The following is an 18,670-nucleotide window of genomic DNA, read 5'->3' as shown; positions in this document are numbered from 1 at the left end:
GCCACCACCACCAACAACAACACTTAAGAAACAACAACAATAAAAATAGAAAAGAAGAAAAAACCAAATAAACAAGAACACAATTTTACAATGCACTTTTAAAGGCGTTATTGTGCAGAATAAACAAACAAGTAATTGAAAAAGAATTACAAATAAATGATTACAGAAAGTCAATTTTCCCATATAATTTTATAATTCTATATACATGTAAGTGATAAAGATATTTATACACTTGACATCGGTTATAAGGGGTGTGTAAGATGATAGCTAGCAACTACAACTTTTGTCCATGAACATGCTCAATCGAACCGGCTCTTCAAGGCTTTCAAATTTGCCGTTTTGAAATATTTCTATTTTGTACATGTAAAGGGCTTGGGCTATTCTAAACTTACATATGTGACAAGTGACAAAATAAAGGAAATTTAAGTTTGTTATTGCTTTTTTTTTCATCTGAAATATCTATAAGAGTTACAAAAACAACAACAAAAAACATACATCAAAAATCAAAACTAGTAATTACTACACAGATAATTAAGAGGATTTTCGTACATTTGCAGACATGTGAGGCACCTTTTTGATGACATCTTTGGTTCGCTTTACACGGCCTTGAACTACAGCTTCCAACCGTCTGTAAAAAAGGAGGAAAAATCAAAGACAATATATGTTACATTTAAACGGCCATCAGCTTTTATTTTCTGTTGTAAAAACAATTCTGTGTTGTTTCAAACTGAGTATTTCAGTAATTTTTAGCTTTGACAAAAGTGCATCATATCACTACAAAGCCTCTTCATAGTTCAGTGTCCTAAGGGCTATTTATAACCCGTCAGTGACGGTCGTTTCTAAAAAGTAGAAGATCGGGGAATGAATCGCCAGCTTTACTCATTTAAACCCCTTGTCACACTACGGCGCGCATTTTAGCATGCTCAAGACAAACGTCGTTGATGGGCGTTCTGATAAGAGCGCCGTGGGATCGCAGTAAGAACGTTGCAGCAACTCAGTAGCATCTCCTACAACGCAACAGGAGCGCCGTGAAGCGCAGAAGGATCGCCGAATGAACGCCGTCATTAGCCAATGCTCTTGTACGGGGATGGTGTGGCATCTCTACCGCGCTGATACTGCGTGTGTACGGCGCTTTTACGGCGCTTTATTTATTTGTTTGGGTCGTCAGACCAAACAAATAATGGTAGCGAAATTTCAGAGCCTAATGCTGTTAATTGCAAATGCCTAAAGTAGTCCACCTTTTTGAAGCGGTTACTTCCCTTTATATGTACACTAACGCCGAAACATTCAGGGGATATCAATGCGTAAAATTGTCAAATGACAGGCGCATTAATTTTCAAGCAAAGTAGTTCCCGAATGGCCGAAGATTTCCAATATTTTTTAATTCTTTATAGATATACATGCTTACAGTAAGCTCCATGATTATTTACATCTGTGTTTAGCGTCGAAATAATAAGAGTTACAAACCCTAATTTAGAATAATATGGTTTTCCAAAATGTAAGTAGGTCCAAATATTTGGAATCCTTTGCTTTTATCGTTGAGATTTATGTAAGACAGGTTGATATGTCTTAATCAATTATCACCACATGCATCAACAAATATGTAAACCTTAAGAAAAAAATGTTTTATTTATGTCAACAAATTCTACATCTTATCGCAATATTTAATCTGATTATTACAAATGATCATAATTAGCCCTAATTAATTTAGTTTGCTACAAAGAAATAGGCGATAAAGTCCGAGTAATCCAAAAGCTTAGGACCTATCTATTTATAGGGAGTACTCAGGGGATGTTATTCACTAATGTCCCTCATTAGTCTTATAGCCAATTTACTACAGTTAAAACACTGGAAAGCATTGGTGGCGCTAAACAAAAACAAAATGGTATTTAATCTCACAACCATCACCTTTCTGACATTCTGAGACCCAAACAAATTCAGCGCCTTCTGTGCTTTGATTTTTTAGAACGCTTTTACTGCAATATGATTAAAATCAGCTCTAAAAACGCCCCGCTATTAGACCTGAGCGTGGCCATATACGAAATTATTTCTGGTGACTATTCTTACAGCTAATTATCGGCGAGCTTTCATAATTTTGAAAGCGATATGATTTCTAATTTTAACCCTGGAAAACCAATACTGAGTAAATAAATTTCATGATTTCGAGTACAAAGATGGCGTTGTCCATATAGCCGACAGGTAACTGACTCCAGCTACAGAGAAGCTTGTATGGAACTACTGGTGCAATTTCACCAAAACAGTACAGGAATGATCAATAACACGCTAGTTGTGCATCTTATCAACATTTTTCACTTATGGCCCTTCAAAATTTTCAATTATAAAAATTTGTCCGGACTACTCCTCTTATACCACTAATGCAGTTTTAATGAAACTTTACAGGATTGATCAGTAGCTCAAGTTCTTGTGTATATTACACAGGTGCTAGGTTGAATAACTTTTGGCCGAGTAATGGCTATCATGAGGCGACACATTTGGTCACTGATCGCTCTTGTTAATATAAGTGACTTGATTGTGACTAAGAAATTTTAAATCTTAAAATAAATATTTTTACATTATTTGTCTGGCTTCAAATTTGCCATTAAGCAAAAAGCAATTAGCAGTTACAAGTATCTATAATTAAGTGCTGTTTAAAAATAAACCATAATGGTCAGATGATTTCAAAAATCTGACACCACTGGCTCCACACTGATTTGTTCAAAAAGCCGTCTTCTCTCGGTATCTTGGTTGACTATTTGTTAGTGTTTTGTATTGTCAGTTTAAATCTTATCTTAAATATCTAATTAAAAACCATTCAAATCAATATCTCATGTTTATTTATATGAGCCGTGTCACGACAAAACCAACATAGTGCGTTTGCGACCAGCATCCGCGCAGTCTGATCAGGATCCATGCTGTTCGCTATCAGTTTCTCTACTTGTAATAGGGTTGGTGGATCCTGATCAGACTGCGCGGATGCACAGGCTGGTCTGGATCCATGCTGGTCGCAAACGCACTACGTTGATTTTGTCGTGGCTTGGCTCATATGTATTTTTGCTTGAAGCCTGTTTCATGCCAGAAAATAAATTGTCAAATGTGGTATTACAATGTGAAAATTGTTGGTAGTTAAGTGATAAACTGACATGATCAACTGGAAACCAGAAAATATGTGAGACATGCAATGGTTATACAATGTTAACTAACTGGATTTACACTGGCAATGGTCAAATTTTAAGTAGTAAGTGTTTATCATCATAGCATATATTATCATATCATTAAGATAGAATATGATATTGTCAGATGATAACCATATATTATATTATTCTTTTTTATACTAACAAGGACTAAAAGTGCTGAAAACCAATTGCCCTTTCCATTATTCTAGAACAACAACTGATCAGTAATATTGAAAAGTGTTTACCTTTCTACTCTTTTACTTTTAATTCCATCAAATTTGAACAGTTTATCTTTGACTAAATGTTAGAGTAGATTAAGTCATCTTAATTGTTGTTACGTAAACCCTGAATTCAAACAGAGACTTTTATTATAGAGTAATACATGTATAAAGCTCCATGATTCAACATTTCATTATTTTCAATAAGGCAAACAATAAAAATTTGTCTTCCCTTCCCAACCAAACTAAAATAGGGTTTGGAAAGTATTTAGGTAAGAAACTTCTTCTTATAATTTTCTTTCTTTATCAGTATATAAAAGTAAGCTTTATTCAATTGTTTTCAAATGTAAAGATTTAATTTTGAATTATTCAATGATGTAAATGTTGACAGTAACAGGTCTTCATACATAATGAGTATTTAATAATTTTGAGATGATATTTGTACATACCACAATTTTGAGAATAATATTTTGGGAAGAAGGCAATTGTTATAGTAAGTGGGGAAGAAGAAACACCTTCATTTTTAATTTTTGCAAGACTGTAATGAAACTTATAAGTTATAAAATGGTAAAACTACAGTGCTAGTTTGGATCAAAATCTCTATAGTGTAAATAAATGATTTACAATTTCTTTTTAAAGTTTCTTCTTTATCACTTTAAAATAAGCATATAAAACTTGTAAAACAATTAGAATATACGAGTATGTAGGAACTAAACAGTTATGATCTCAATTTTGACTTTTGTGTGGTTAATTTGAGCATTGCATTATATAGGTAATCGAATCAAACTTGTATAAAATAGCATACATATTGCTGGAATTTAGAGGGTAAAGTTGAATAGTAAATATGTGCATTTTGAACCTTATGCTATGTTATTGTTACGTTCACTTTATCCAAGCTATGCATAAATTCTTTAATTTACAATGTTAAATATGCTTCATATAATTATTGTTTGATAAACAAACAAACAAACAAACAAACAAACAAACAAACAAACAAACAAACACACTTGACATTGTTTCCATCTTCAGAAAACATATTAAGACATATATCTTTATAATGTCTTTCAAGCCGAATCTTCCGTACCCTATTCTTCGTTCGTAAGTGGTTGGTGGAGGGACGACAATACTGCCAGGGTATTAACATTGTAAAGGAAACAGTTCTTGTTAGCGCTACCCTCTTGAGTTAGTCACGACAGGTCAACCAACCGTCTCTTATTCTTGAGGTGACTTGATCTTGACCTGTCGTATGCATTCTCCGCGACGTGCACGCCTCGAGAAATAGAAATGTTATATATTTTATTTAACTTTAAAATTCCATTTAAGATCGTCAATTAAGTCCTTGAACTTTGCTTTGCCGTGTGTTTTTTGTATAACGTGTGTCAAGCATTATCGCAAATTAACTTTGTTTTGATTTTGGGACTTTAAAAATCAAGTAGACTTCACAAAATAGTGATATAACACAAACACGTGTATACTTTACAAAATGTAAATTTATGCTCCTAAAATTCCTAACATTGAGACTGGCTTGAGCATGCGCAATGTGCATTTTTTATGATATAGCTGACAGCTGATATTACTACTCGTACATCTCCCCTCTTTTAAAAATAAAAATAAAATTGTTCATCATCATATAAATACTAAATACTTCATCTGTAATTTTATTTTTTTAACAATCTATTGTTTTCATCAAAATTTTCGAGCATTAAATATCTCCATGAATATTATCTTTCATGCATCAGTTTTTTTTTCTTAACCGTTGCTTCTCCCAGTACAACCTATGAGGTTTTACTTCCCGGCCACTGCGTGCGTTATAAGAATTTTTATCTGGGGTACAGAGCGTGGGAACGGCAGAAGTAATTACTTCCAGACATTTAGACTGCGAATGGGATGTTGCATTATTTTTTGCAATTACCTGTGATGAATGTTTTGCTCAAAATGGGTTATACCTGGAACAAATGATACTGCAAAGTTTGCATAGTTTTCCCGTTTTTTTTGTCGTTGAGAAAACGCCTATTTCGTTATCCTCATTTTCTGCACTTATGACCTGACACCGTGAATTGCGATGATTATGGCTGGTTCGCATGTTTTACATTTTTGAATTTTGCACGAATCACATACATTTAACTTGGGGAGAGATTTTGACCCTTTATCATAATATGACTTTTGGATCAAATTGCTATTTCTCATTCTCTGAACTGCAGCATTATGATTCATTTTTTCCAGGGAGTATTTGTTTAAATAAATTTGAACCTTCTGGCCATAAATAATTGGTGAATAGCCGCGATTGAGTGGAGTTTTGTGACAAATATGGGTCGATTTTATTTCTTCATTATGTTTTAGCTATAGACTTTATTTTTAAATAAAGCCATTTTATTGACTATGTCATGAGAAGGATGTCGCGTGATGAAAATTTTAGTCTGTTGCTGGCCTTTGGGCCATTGTCCCTATTCCAACAGTCAATTTGACCAAAACGAGAAAACTTTTTATTTTTCGTACGACTTTTACACTTTTCGTGTCTTTTAACCAGTCTATTTCAAATTGTTTACTGTTCATGTCGGCCGTAATGAGATAATGTTTATTTCACAAGCGATATTTTGTCGTGGTCGTTTTGGTATGTCATGGGGTTAAAGAGGCTCTTTTGCATTAGAGTGCCTATTTGTTAAACATAATTGGCAAACTAACACATGGTCAGTTATTTATTTTTATCATAGAAGGTCGAAACAATACATCCTTCGCACGATTGAGAGTTTTTTTGACTCCCATGTGTATATGTACAGCATTTATCACCGTTTGTCTCATGTCTTTAGGAATAACATTTTTTGGACCTCTTCAAATTATATCAGTTCCTACCGACAATTCGTCCCTATGATTCTAAAACTCAAACACAGTTTTTGAACAGTTATTTCTAAGGTCAGGCCATCCGTCAAGTATAATTCGTTTCAACGTTTAAAATTGATTATAATTTTGAGTAGCTGAACGGAATCGCGCAATTTTCATATCACTTACAGGTAAACTATTTATGACTGTATGGATGTGTAAATCGAGACCTTCAGTCAAGTCTTGGTATATGCCACTGACAAAATGTCGTGACAATGTATCGGCCAATGGAATAGAAGGATGTATTGCACAAGGGTTTCTTCATAATAGAAACACTCGGTTTGTGGTCAGATTCCACAACAGTGTGCTTTGCATAGCTACGTAGCCCCTAAGATGACATTTTCCACACTTTTCCCCCGGTATTTAATTCGTTTTTACGAAATATTAATTCGTTTTTACGAAATATTAATTCGTTTTTACGAAATATTAATCCGTAATTGCGAAATATTAATCCGTAATAACGAAATATTATTTCATTTTTACGAAATTTGAATTTTTTTACGAAATAATAATTCGTTTTTATGAAATATTAATTCGTTTTTACGAAATCTTATTTAAGGTCATTGTGAGCTTTACAAAAACCTACTAATATCACAAAGGGACAAGCATTGATCTACCTTGCGATTATAAGCAAAATGATTATTAAGTTATTATATTTAAGTGATCAGGGTTTTAAGTGAGAAGTTATTCTCAATCCAAAATATCCACTTTTTCCCCATTGTCAAATACATGTTCCATTCAGCAATGTTTTTTTGAGGCAATTAATCTTTTCTGACATGTTACTTAAAAAAACATGCTACATTATTACTTTCCTTTATCATATACATTAGATAAACTAAAGGGGGCTCCAGATTTTCACTAATCTAATCAATTTAAAAAAGTACATTTCCTTACAATTTATGTATGGGCACCGTGCGATCATAAAACATAATATTTTATTTCTAACTCAATAATGTCGACTTAACAAAACTGAAAAATGTCCTTGGTTGGTTTTGAAGCACATGACCCCCATTTTTACAAAGTTTTCCTAGCGCGGCTGTGGCGGCAACGCTATTGACAGGCGATTATACAATAGTGTTAGGGAGAAAAAATATCACAATCTATATTGCATTTACATGCCTTATATTTAGTCAAGAACTTAGTTGCAAGGCCTTCTTTATAAATATTACCAAAACTCTTTGAAATCCTACAAAAATTTAATTCGTTTTTACGAAAAATTATTTCGTATTAATTACGAATCTTATTGAAGATCATTGTGAGCTTGACAAAAAACCTACTAATCTCACAAAGGGGTCATTTACAAGCCTGGCCTGGATCAACCTTGCGATTATAAGCCGAATGGTTCTCAAATTATTATATTAAAGTGAACAGGGTTTTGAGTGGGAAGTCATTCTCAATCCAAAATATCCACTTTCCCCATTGTCAAATACATGTGTCAGTCAGCAATCTTTTCTGACACGTTTCTTAAAAACATGCTACATGTATATTTTTACTTTCTTTTATCATACACATTAGATAAAATAAAGGAGGCTCCAGATATTCACTAATCTAATCAATTTAAAAAAGAATATATTTTTTCCCTTAAAATTTATGTATGGGCACCGTGCGATCAGAAAACATAATATTTTATTTCTTAACTCAATAATATCGACTAAACGAAACAGAAAAAAATGGGTCAAAGACAGAAAAGGCCGGGTTGCATATGTATAGCTGTGATGTTACTTAAACTTTCTACCACTGTCTGACCATTGATGTTGAAAATTTAACTAAGTTGGTAAACCGGAAGTGGATGAGCATCAGACCTGAAATGTAATCCCACAATATGGGGCCACATGTCAATGATGTGAACCACATATCAAGAGGCTGTGGTAAGGAGTTGCTGAGAATACTGATACGAAAATGTCCTACTATTGATCATTAGTTATGTCAAAGTTTAACTAAGTCGACAAACAGTAAGTGGATGACCTACAGACCTGAAATCAAATCCCATGGTATGGGACCATGTGTTAATGCTGTATATCAAATATCAAAAGGCTGTGATAAGAAGTTGCTGCGTAAACTGTTACGAAAATTACCAACCATTCACCATTAATGTCAAAAATTTAACTAAGTCGGCAAACAGGAAGTGGATGAGCGACAGACCTGAAATCAAATCACACGGTATGGGACCATATGTTAATGCTGTATACCAAATATCAAAAGGCTGTGATAAGTAGTTGCTGAGAAAACTCTTACTAAAATGTCCTACCATTGACCATTTATGAAGATTTAACTAAGTCGGCAAACAGGAAATGGATAAGCGACAGACATGTAATCAAATCCCACAGTATGGGACCATGTGTTTATGCTGTATACAAAATATCAAAAGGCTGCGATACGCAGTTGCTGAGAAAACTGTTACGAAAATTTCCTACTATTGACCATAGGGATATTCAGACAAAATAATGACAAAAATATTTAAATTATCTTATGTACTCAAATTAGGCTAGAATGACGTGTCTTGAAGTTTCAGCATGAATTTCTATTTGAATTCTATATATTTTGGGTTTGAAACGTAAATATATCTATATATGTTAAACACAATTTAGACGCCAATACAATCACCAAATAGTTTTAAAACAAGTCAGGTGACTTGAATTAACCCTTTGAGTTACAATAACATTTATTTTGGATATTGTATGATTGAAACAAGTTTATGTCATTCATTTGAAGTGTTCATTAACGTTTCCAGAGTTTACTTTGACAAATATTGCGACATCATAGCGCTCTAACCTGACCCACGCGGGTCAAGTTAGGAAACAACCATTTTATTCTTTATATGGAAAAAGTTTTGTTCCATTGACTGTCTAATATATTTATTTTGAGGGCATTTACGGAATAATGAATGAAAAATTCAAAACTAAGAAATGAAAATTTTGCCTGTGTCTCCCTTTAATGTTGAAAATTTAACTAAGTAGGTAAAAAGGAAGTGGATGAGCGACAGACCTGAAATCGAATCCCACGGTATGGGACCATATGTTAATGCTGTATACCAAATATCAAGAGGCTGTGATAAGTTTCCCCTTTACCGACAATAACCGTCAAGAACCGACAAAAACCTACACATTGCAAGTAAGCACATATAAATGTTTGTTTATTTTTATATTGATAAGTGTTTTTTTCCCTTTTTATAATATGAATATCGACACATATTCCGACAAGAAAAATCAAAGCACAGAAGGCGCTGAATTTGTTTGGGTCTCAGAATGTAAGAAAGGTGCAGGTTGTGAGATTATATGTTTAGTGCCACCAATGCTTTCCAGCGTTTTAATTGTAGTAAATTGGCTATTAGACTAATTGCAACACTGATATTCAATCCAATGTTTATTTGACTTTAACAATTTAAAAAAATGAGTAACCTTTACTGGGATTTGAACTCCAGACCTCTCGCTTCCTAAGCGAGCCCGAAAACCCTTCAGCCACGGTGAATTTATATGTGAACGGCCTGAAGAAAACCATATTATTCTAAATTAGGGCTTGTAACGACTTTAACTGTTGTTTAACACAGATGTAAATAATCCTGGAGCTTACTATAAGCATGTATATTTATAAAGAATCAAACGGCTGCAAGTTCTGTGGTATTTTCTGATCTTTGCAATCTAAATCGTACTGTATATCTGTATGCATTTTCCTGTATAAGTTTATTTTTATGTATTATAATTCCTTTTGTAAGGCACCAGAGTTTGATACATACGGAATTCTGCATAACTAGAGTTGCATCAAAAAATCATTTATGTTCTTTTTTTTACGACAGCCACACTTTATCTTTGTATATCATGGCTACTTCCTTAACAAAAACACTTAAAAAAAAGAATTTAACAAAAAAAAAAAAGTTTCCTCGACTGGGATTCGAACTCGAGACCTCTCGCTCACGAGGCAAGCGGGTTACCACTGTACCACGGAGAAATTATACACAGACTGTCTGAATAATATCAAGTCATTCTAAATTTAGAACTTCCATTGCAGTTCGGGTTTGTAATCCTTATTAATTTCGTGGTATTTTGTTCAGGGTAAACCTGTTGTTAATAATTGAAGTAAATATTTTAGCGAAAATCCTCTCGCCCAAACGGTCCGGCATGTAGAATCTATATATTCCACTACTCGGTTTGTGTAGTATTCGGTAATCAACATGGCTAAAAATAGTATTTTCATTGATAAAATCATATTCATCCGCGTAATTTGTGATTGTGCATTTATTGACAATTCTATAAGCCAACGCTATTGTTTAACTTTAAATGCGTTGTAGTTTGTTGGATACTTGTAACAAAATAAAATATTTCTTTCTTTTAAATCGCTAGTTTTAAGCTGTTTTGAGAACTACTTGTTGTTAGGTTTATAGTAAACTTCTGTGTCAGAGATTGAATGTCCGCTTTGTATTTAGTTATTTTCGATCAGAAAATACAATAAAACAATATTAGAAATCTTTGACCATTCGGGAATTACTTTGCTTGAAAATTGATGCGCCTGTCTTTGACCATCTTTACGCAGTGATCTCCCCTGATTTTTTCGGCTTTAGTGTACATACAAAAGGGAAGTAACCGCTCCAAAAAAGTGGACTACTTTCGGCATTTGCAATTAACAACATTAGACTCTGAAATTTCGCTACCATTATTTGTTTGGTCTGACGACCCAAACAAATAAAAATCGGGTGCAACGTGAAAGATTTGTTACTTTAAATAATCAGTTGCAAATTTTGTGCTGAAAATATCATATGAACATGTTTCCACTTTATTTGTAGCTAATTTCAATTTTTTAATTGAAGACATTGCATGAATATTTATGACTTCCGACAAGAAAAAAAACAACAGGTAGCCTGTTTAACGAAAATTTACCGACAATAATTATATAGAACGAGCTGTAGAAGGAACATGTAAGGAAGTTTTGTATTTTTAATAACGTATAGAGTAGCACAGATGCAACATAGTTTTAAAGCGGACAACATTTAGCAAATGATATGTTAATCAACGGACTTTTTTCCCAGCACACAAACAAAAAATCTGAAGGAATTCATTATTTAAGATGTTCAGAAATGACTGCTTGATGACATACTTAAATCTTAAATTTCATAGTAAGAAATATACAAAAACCTCAAATTTTTCTTGATAACACATTTTAGATATAAATCAAGAAAGAAAATAATTATTTGACAAAACAAAAAGAAGAAAAGGGACAAAATGAAAACAAATATTGTATCCTGTGGTGTTTTAATCCATGACCAATCGAAACTCAAAATGAATACTATTCAGATAGGTACTGCATTAGCCATCCAATACCGTAATGAATGCTATCATTGGTAAATCAAATTTTTCAATGTTAATATGACAGATAAACGAATGCTATTACTAGTGTCAACTTAATCAATGTTAATATGACAGATAAACGAATGCTATTACTAGTGTCAACTTAATCAATGTTAATATGACAGATAAACGAATGCTATTACTAGTGTAAATAAACTGTTATTATTCCAGTAATAAATAATTTTTTCCCCAGCTTCGGGTCCACAAATGTGGAACCCCAGTTATTGGAAAGTCATACATACAATCATACAATTATGCATATCATACAAATATATAAAGAAGATCAGTGAAAAACTAAAATTAAAATGGAAACATGTGATATGATACAGTTTCAAAATTTTCACATTAAATTTATAATATAATTTTGAAATGCGATTATATAAATATTCGTTAGGAGAACATTGTAATACTGCGGCTTTAAGATTTAATAATAATATTACATGATATTTATAAAAAAATGGTTTTGAGAGTTTTTGCATTCTTTTATGTTTTATGTATATAGTTATATAGGTTATTTTCTCATCATTGTCACCACAGTGCCTTCAGCTAGAAAACATAAACGAAAAGTGTATAAGAAAAACAGATTAGGTCTTCCAGTGGATTATGGTTTAGAAAATGAGTAAATATGTATATGAGAGTGTTATGTTATGTATAGTTCACGTAATTAATTACATAATAGGTAGAATTATTAACGCTATGGACAAGGATTATCTTAATTAAAATAAACATCAATTCCATGTCTCCTAAAGGACAAGTTAATCGACATATATCTGTTATTAGAGAATCTTTATATGTATTAATAGTGTAGTTTAACAATGACCATAGTTCCATGATTCTAAACGTCGTGTCTCATAAAGAAGGATAACTACTATATTAACATACGTTAACAAATTTACTTCCCTTTATTAGAAGAACAAAATTGCTAAGTTTTTATCCCTGGTTTAAGGTAATTTATCAAAATATACAATTACATATTTCGTTTAAAGCTTTAAACAAATAATATTAAAATCAGCTGTCTCTGCCTACCCTATCGTGGACCTGAACTAAACCAGAGCACGACCTGGGGCCTAGAAGCTCCAAAACGGTCTTCATGCGGCATCGCGCGCCCCAGGCCCTGCCAGTTGCACTCCAAACCCCGACCCTTAACGAAGGTCGATGAGTCAAACATGTATGTGACAGCTCCATCAATTTCAATATCTATATAATTGGGCATGTTGATGTAAAGCAACATATATGTAATTGTTTGAAATTAAAGCATTTTTCTACTATTTTTCTACCACACGATTCTAAGGAGAGTAAAAATAGTCTCTATTTGTAGTGTAAAATGTCTGTATGATGTACTGATGGCCCAGCTCCTTTTTTAATGATGTGTCACAAAAAATATAAGTATTACATTACAATGAAAAAGACAATGAGAAAAACATTCTACATGTATATGACACCTCTCTGACTCGTGATGGTATTATAGATTATTATTATTTTTAGGATTGATATAAACATTACATTTCCTTTTGTCGTTTCGGTTTGTACAATCAAAATAATAAGTTTATTGTTTACTGTTATATCTTAAAACTACTGTTATATCTTAAAACGCACTTGATACATATTGATTTTTGCTGCTCAATAATTGTCATAAATTTAGTCTTCAACTCCTAGAATTAAATTACCATTTGTTTACAAGTTTAGTTTAGACCGAAGAACCGTATCCGTTCTGTCTTACTATTGTATTAGAGGTTCTTATCCGTAGTTTGAGGAAATGATGAAGAGGCGATTAATAAGATTTCCCAGCACCGCTATGTTAAGTTACATTTACGGGTATTTCTATCCGGTAAGTAAGAAACAATTATCTTTACAAACCGACAGCTACTATTTTTCGTCGTCTACCTATCTAGGTAGAGCCAATCCTCTTATCATATGATACTTTTTGCTCATCCACGACGAGCACTTGGCAAGAGTAAATATTTCCGCTAGAAAAAACAACACATTTTCCAAACAAAAAAGGATTAAACATAAATATAATTAATAAGATTTCCCAGCACCGCTATGTTTAGTTACATTTACGAATATTTCTATCTTGTAAGTAAGAAACAATTATCTGAAATATAGATATCTACGGACGCTGTTTTTTTTTAAATCACGATTTTTCGTCGTCTGCCTATCTAAGTGGAGACAATTCTCTTATCATATGATACTTGTTTTCTCATACATGACGAGCACTTGGCAAGAGTAAATATTTCAGCTAGAAAAAACAAAGAAACACATTTTCCAAACAAAAATAGATTAAACATAATTATAAGCATAATAAACACAGGAAGAGCCTGACCTGTATGTTGCCAATTCCTTTCTTGAGTTCGGCTTTATCATTCAGGTTGAAAACAACATCTGCCTGATCATCAAACGTAGTAAGTGCAAATCGGATTCCATCTGTGTCTACAATGAGACAGAAATTGTGTTAACGTGAAAAGAAATAACAGTGACGATAGTTTGTATGACATTTTGAGTGACAAGAAATCAAAAGATGACGTTATTTTGTATGACATTTATTGTGACAAGAAACAGTTGACAATCGTTTGTAAAATTTACTTTTTGTAAGTGAGACAATTTCGATTTATATTTTAAAAAATGGTCTATAAAGATAAAATATACCTCCGGACTCTCCTTTTGAAAAAGAAATGTCTACGAGTAGTTTCATAAATTTCTTTGCAAAATTCATTGGCCTGTCTTGAGTGCTGGAGGTTACATCCACAGGAATTACCTCATCGACACCACTTTTACCAAAGCTTAAACGAGCTGAAATTTATAGAAAATTACCCCAAACAATACGACATCAATATCACGCCTAGAAGGCCTGAAATGTATTGAATTTATCATAAACAATGCGACATTTAAACTTCCCGTACCAGGACTTTAGCCGGATGAAATGTATCTATTAAACAATACCAGGGTTAAAACGAAATAGAAATTCATCACAAACAATACCACTTTACCAGGGCTTAAAAGGGCTGAATTGTATAGAAAATCATCACAAACAATACCGCATCCCTACCACTCACAAGGGGTGGGATTTAACGAGCTCAATTTATAGAAATTGATCACAAACAATGCCTTTACACGACAACTCATACTAGGGATTAAGGAAGTTGATGTTTATAGAAATTTATCACAAACAAAGCCATATCACGACCACTTATACTAGGGATTAAGGGAGTTGAAGTTTGTAGAAAATTATCACAAACAATACCGCATAACGACTACTCAGGGACAACGACAGGGATTAAACTAGCAGAAGTTTATAGAAATTTATCAGAAACAATACCGCATAACGACTACTTATACCAGGGATTAACCGAGCAGAATTTTATTGAAAATTATCACAAACAATACCGCATAACGACTACTTATACCAGGGATTTACCTAGCTGACATTTATTGAAATCTATAATATTGAAGGTAACACAGTACTTGTTGCAAACATGAGAATAACACAGTACTTAATTGTTGCAAACATGAGAATTACAGAGTACTTGTTGCAAACATGAAAATAACACAGTGCTTGTTGCAAACATGAAAATAACACAGTATCTGTTGCAAACATGAAAATAACACAGTACTTGTTGCGAACATGAACATAACACAGTACTTGTTGCAAACATGAGAATAACACAGTACTTGTTGCAAAAATGAGAATTACACAGTACTTGTTGCAAACATGAAAATAACACAGTACTTGTTGAAAACATAAAAATAACACAGTATTTGTTGCAAACATGAAAATAACACAGTACTTGTTGCGAACATGAACATAACACAGTACTTGTTGCAAACATGTAAATAACACAGTACTTGTTGCAAACATGAGAATAACACAGTACTTGTTGCAAATATGAGAATAACACAGTACTTGTTGCAAACATGAAAATAACACAGTACTTGTTGCAAACATGAGAATAACACAGTACTTGTTGCAAACATGAAAATAACACAGTACTTGTTGCAAACATGAAAATAACACAGTACTTGTTGCAAACATGAAAATAACACAGTACTTGTTGCAAACATGAGAATTACACAGTACTTGTTGCAAACATGAGAATTACACAGTACTTGTTGCAAACATGAAAATAACAAATTCTTGTTGCAAACATGAAAATAACACAGTACTTGTTGTTAACATGAGAATTACACAGCAATAATTGTATACTAGTACATAAGAATAACACAATAACTGTTACACACAAGGGAATAACATAGTTACAGTTGCAAACGTGAGAATCACACAGTATTAGTTGCACTTATGAGAATAACACAGTATCAGTTAAGTACAATTTAAAATTTAAAACAAATATGAACACAGTCAATGTTTAATTCATGAGAAAACCATTAAGTGCTAAATACACGAGAATCACACAGTATGTTTTGAATAGATTAGAATATCACAGTAGCTGTTGATCACATGAGACTAACACTGTAACTTTTGAATAGATGATAATAGCACAGTTAATGTTGAAGACATGACAGTAACTCAGTTACTGTTGTACACATGATCATACCGATACATGACTCAGAAACTGTTGATCACATGAGAATTACACAGAAACTGTTGAGTACATGAAAATAACACAGTAACTGTTAAACACATAATAAATACACATAACACAGTAACTGTTAAGTACATGAAAATAACACATAAACTGTTGATCACCTGTAAATAACACATCAAGTATTGAACACATGAAAAAAAACAGAAACTGCTGGATAGATGAACATAAATGGTTAACTGTTAATTATATGAATAATAACACAGTAACTGTTCAACACATAAGAATAACACAATAATTGTTGAACACATGCGAAGAACACAGAAATGTTTGAATACATGAGAGATTCAACAGTTACTTTTGAATACATGAGAATAACACAATAACTGTTGAATGAGTAACAGCATTAGAATAACTGTAAATCTCATAAAAATATAACAGGAACTGTTTAACACATAAGATAGCACAGTATCTGTTGGAAAAATGAGAAGAGAACAAAACAGTAAATGCTTGTTCCATTAGAATAGCGCAGTACCTGTGTTTTAAATAAGTTTCAGTCTTTTTACTTAAACTAAAATTATGGAACTTACATGTGCAATTGAATTCCGTGCATATTGTATCGTAAAGGACAAAATAAAAAAGCTTGTATACAATGTGACTAAATTTTAAGCTGCAAGCCTCCAGATGAGCAAACATATTTTCAAGAAAATCAAGATTGAGAAATGTATAATGTGATTCAATAAATCATTTACAAGCGTGGAGGGGTCGAGCAAGTATGCAATTTATTATTACTACATGACATATGACTGAAACATTGTAATCTCTCATTTAAATATTTGCAGTAATCATCATTTGGCTATAGTGGCTGATTTGTGCCATTCGTGTCCCCCCCGTGACCCCGCCAAGCGAAAAAGCAAGAATTACAAAGTTCAAATAGCGGGGGCGCGGAACGCAAACAAGCTAATTAGCGAGGACAATGGGCGAAGTTTAATCCCGCGACCCCGCTGTTTTACTTCTTAAATCTCGCTCCGAGCTCCCGCGGGGCGAAGTTTTATTTATTAAACTTCACCGCGCCCTCGCTAATACGCGTGTTTTCGCTGCGCGACCTCATCATTTTAACATTTAAAGTATCGACTTTTCGCTTGGCGGCGTCGCAGGACGAAAACATGCTAATAAGCGTGGGCGCGCGGCGAAGCTTTATTTAATAAACTTCGCCCGCGACCCCGCTAATAAGCGTGTTTTTGTCCCGCGACCCCGCCATTTAATTTCTTAAAATCTCGCTCCGTGACCCCGCGGACGAAGTTTTATTTATTTAATTTCGCCCGCGCCCTCGCTTATAAGCGTGTTTTCGCTCCGCACCCCCGCCATTTTAAATTGTTAATTTTCGACTTTTTGTTTGGCTGGGTCGCGGGGCGAGAACACGAATGGCACAAATCAGCCACCATATTGGGAAGAATTTTGTCAACCCTATATAACAAGTTCATTTAAAGTGTCAGACATATTATTCTTCTAGCCAAATTACTTCTTTAGCATGAATACTCAATTTTAAGGTAGGTTTAGTGGTCAATTATTATAATGTACGTCTATGAGAAAATCAATACAGTAGTCTGACCATATGATGACATATGACTGAAATATTGTACATTTAAATTCTTATTCGACAGATTACAACTCGTCCGTATTAATGTGAAAAGACAAGTGACCGGGGGTCAACGTAAATGGTTCACACGCCACTAACTGGTACCTTCTTTAGGCTCGAAAAATACTTAGGAAACTTTCGTTTGACTAGCGTACAGGAAACTGCATTGGCCAGTGTTCACTTTAAATATACTCATATGACAATACCAAAAATAAAATGAAATTAAAGCTATTACGTACCTCTAGCATTTGTTGTTCCGAAGGGAAATACTGTCAGAAAAATAATCCATGAGACAATACTTGTCAGCGCAATAAGACGTTGCAATGCCATCCTAGTTTAATATATCTTCAATAAATGTCTAAAATGTTTAAAGCGTGGCAATATATCTACTATTACGATGTTAAAAACAGGTCGACCTGTTCGTTAAAGATCCTTTCTCGTTATAAACTCGCATAAAACTAACTGTTAGTTCTTACACGTTTTTATTTCCATCAAGTTTCTCTGTTATTACTGCTGAAAAATAATTATACTTTTGATAACCAATGAAAAAGTAGGTCATAGTCCTGTTTATATATACTACTCAACTTTTGCTAAGAATCATAACTTAAGTTTTGTATTATCACAAGAATAAAAATGATTTCTAACCAATTTTCAGAAATGTTTTGAGACTTACCCTGACATGAATCCGTGTTGACTAATCCACTAATCCGTTACAACTTGTCTAGGTAGCATGGAAAGCATGTACCCCAATATTTGCATGTTTTTCATACATTGTTCACTACAATCACATGTTTTTGTTATACGGCGACATTAAAGGCTTAATATCATTCAGTGGCTTACATTTCTTACATATTTAACTTCGATATGGCGAATGCTAACATAAGGC

General features: G+C 33.3%; 1 protein-coding gene across 1 annotated transcript; it reads right to left on the bottom strand.

The window, feature by feature from the left end:
- Positions 1 to 549: 549 nt before the first annotated feature.
- LOC132756374 (A disintegrin and metalloproteinase with thrombospondin motifs 9-like) lies at positions 550 to 18,335 on the bottom strand (the record flags this gene model as incomplete). The annotated part of the gene is given in 4 exon segments (XM_060747433.1): positions 550 to 628; positions 13,931 to 14,037; positions 14,254 to 14,397; positions 18,024 to 18,335. Coding segments are annotated over 4 exon segments (421 nt in total), but the record flags the coding sequence as incomplete, so codon positions are not given.
- Between the last annotated feature and the right edge of the window lie 335 nt (positions 18,336 to 18,670).

Source organism: Ruditapes philippinarum, unplaced genomic scaffold, assembly GCF_026571515.1.
Source record: "Ruditapes philippinarum isolate M1 unplaced genomic scaffold, ASM2657151v2 ctg3494_1_1_1_1, whole genome shotgun sequence".
NCBI classification, from domain to species: Eukaryota; Metazoa; Mollusca; class Bivalvia; order Venerida; family Veneridae; genus Ruditapes; species Ruditapes philippinarum.
Note: the sequence above shows the minus strand (reverse complement) of the source record. Positions and strands in the feature narration are given on the sequence as shown.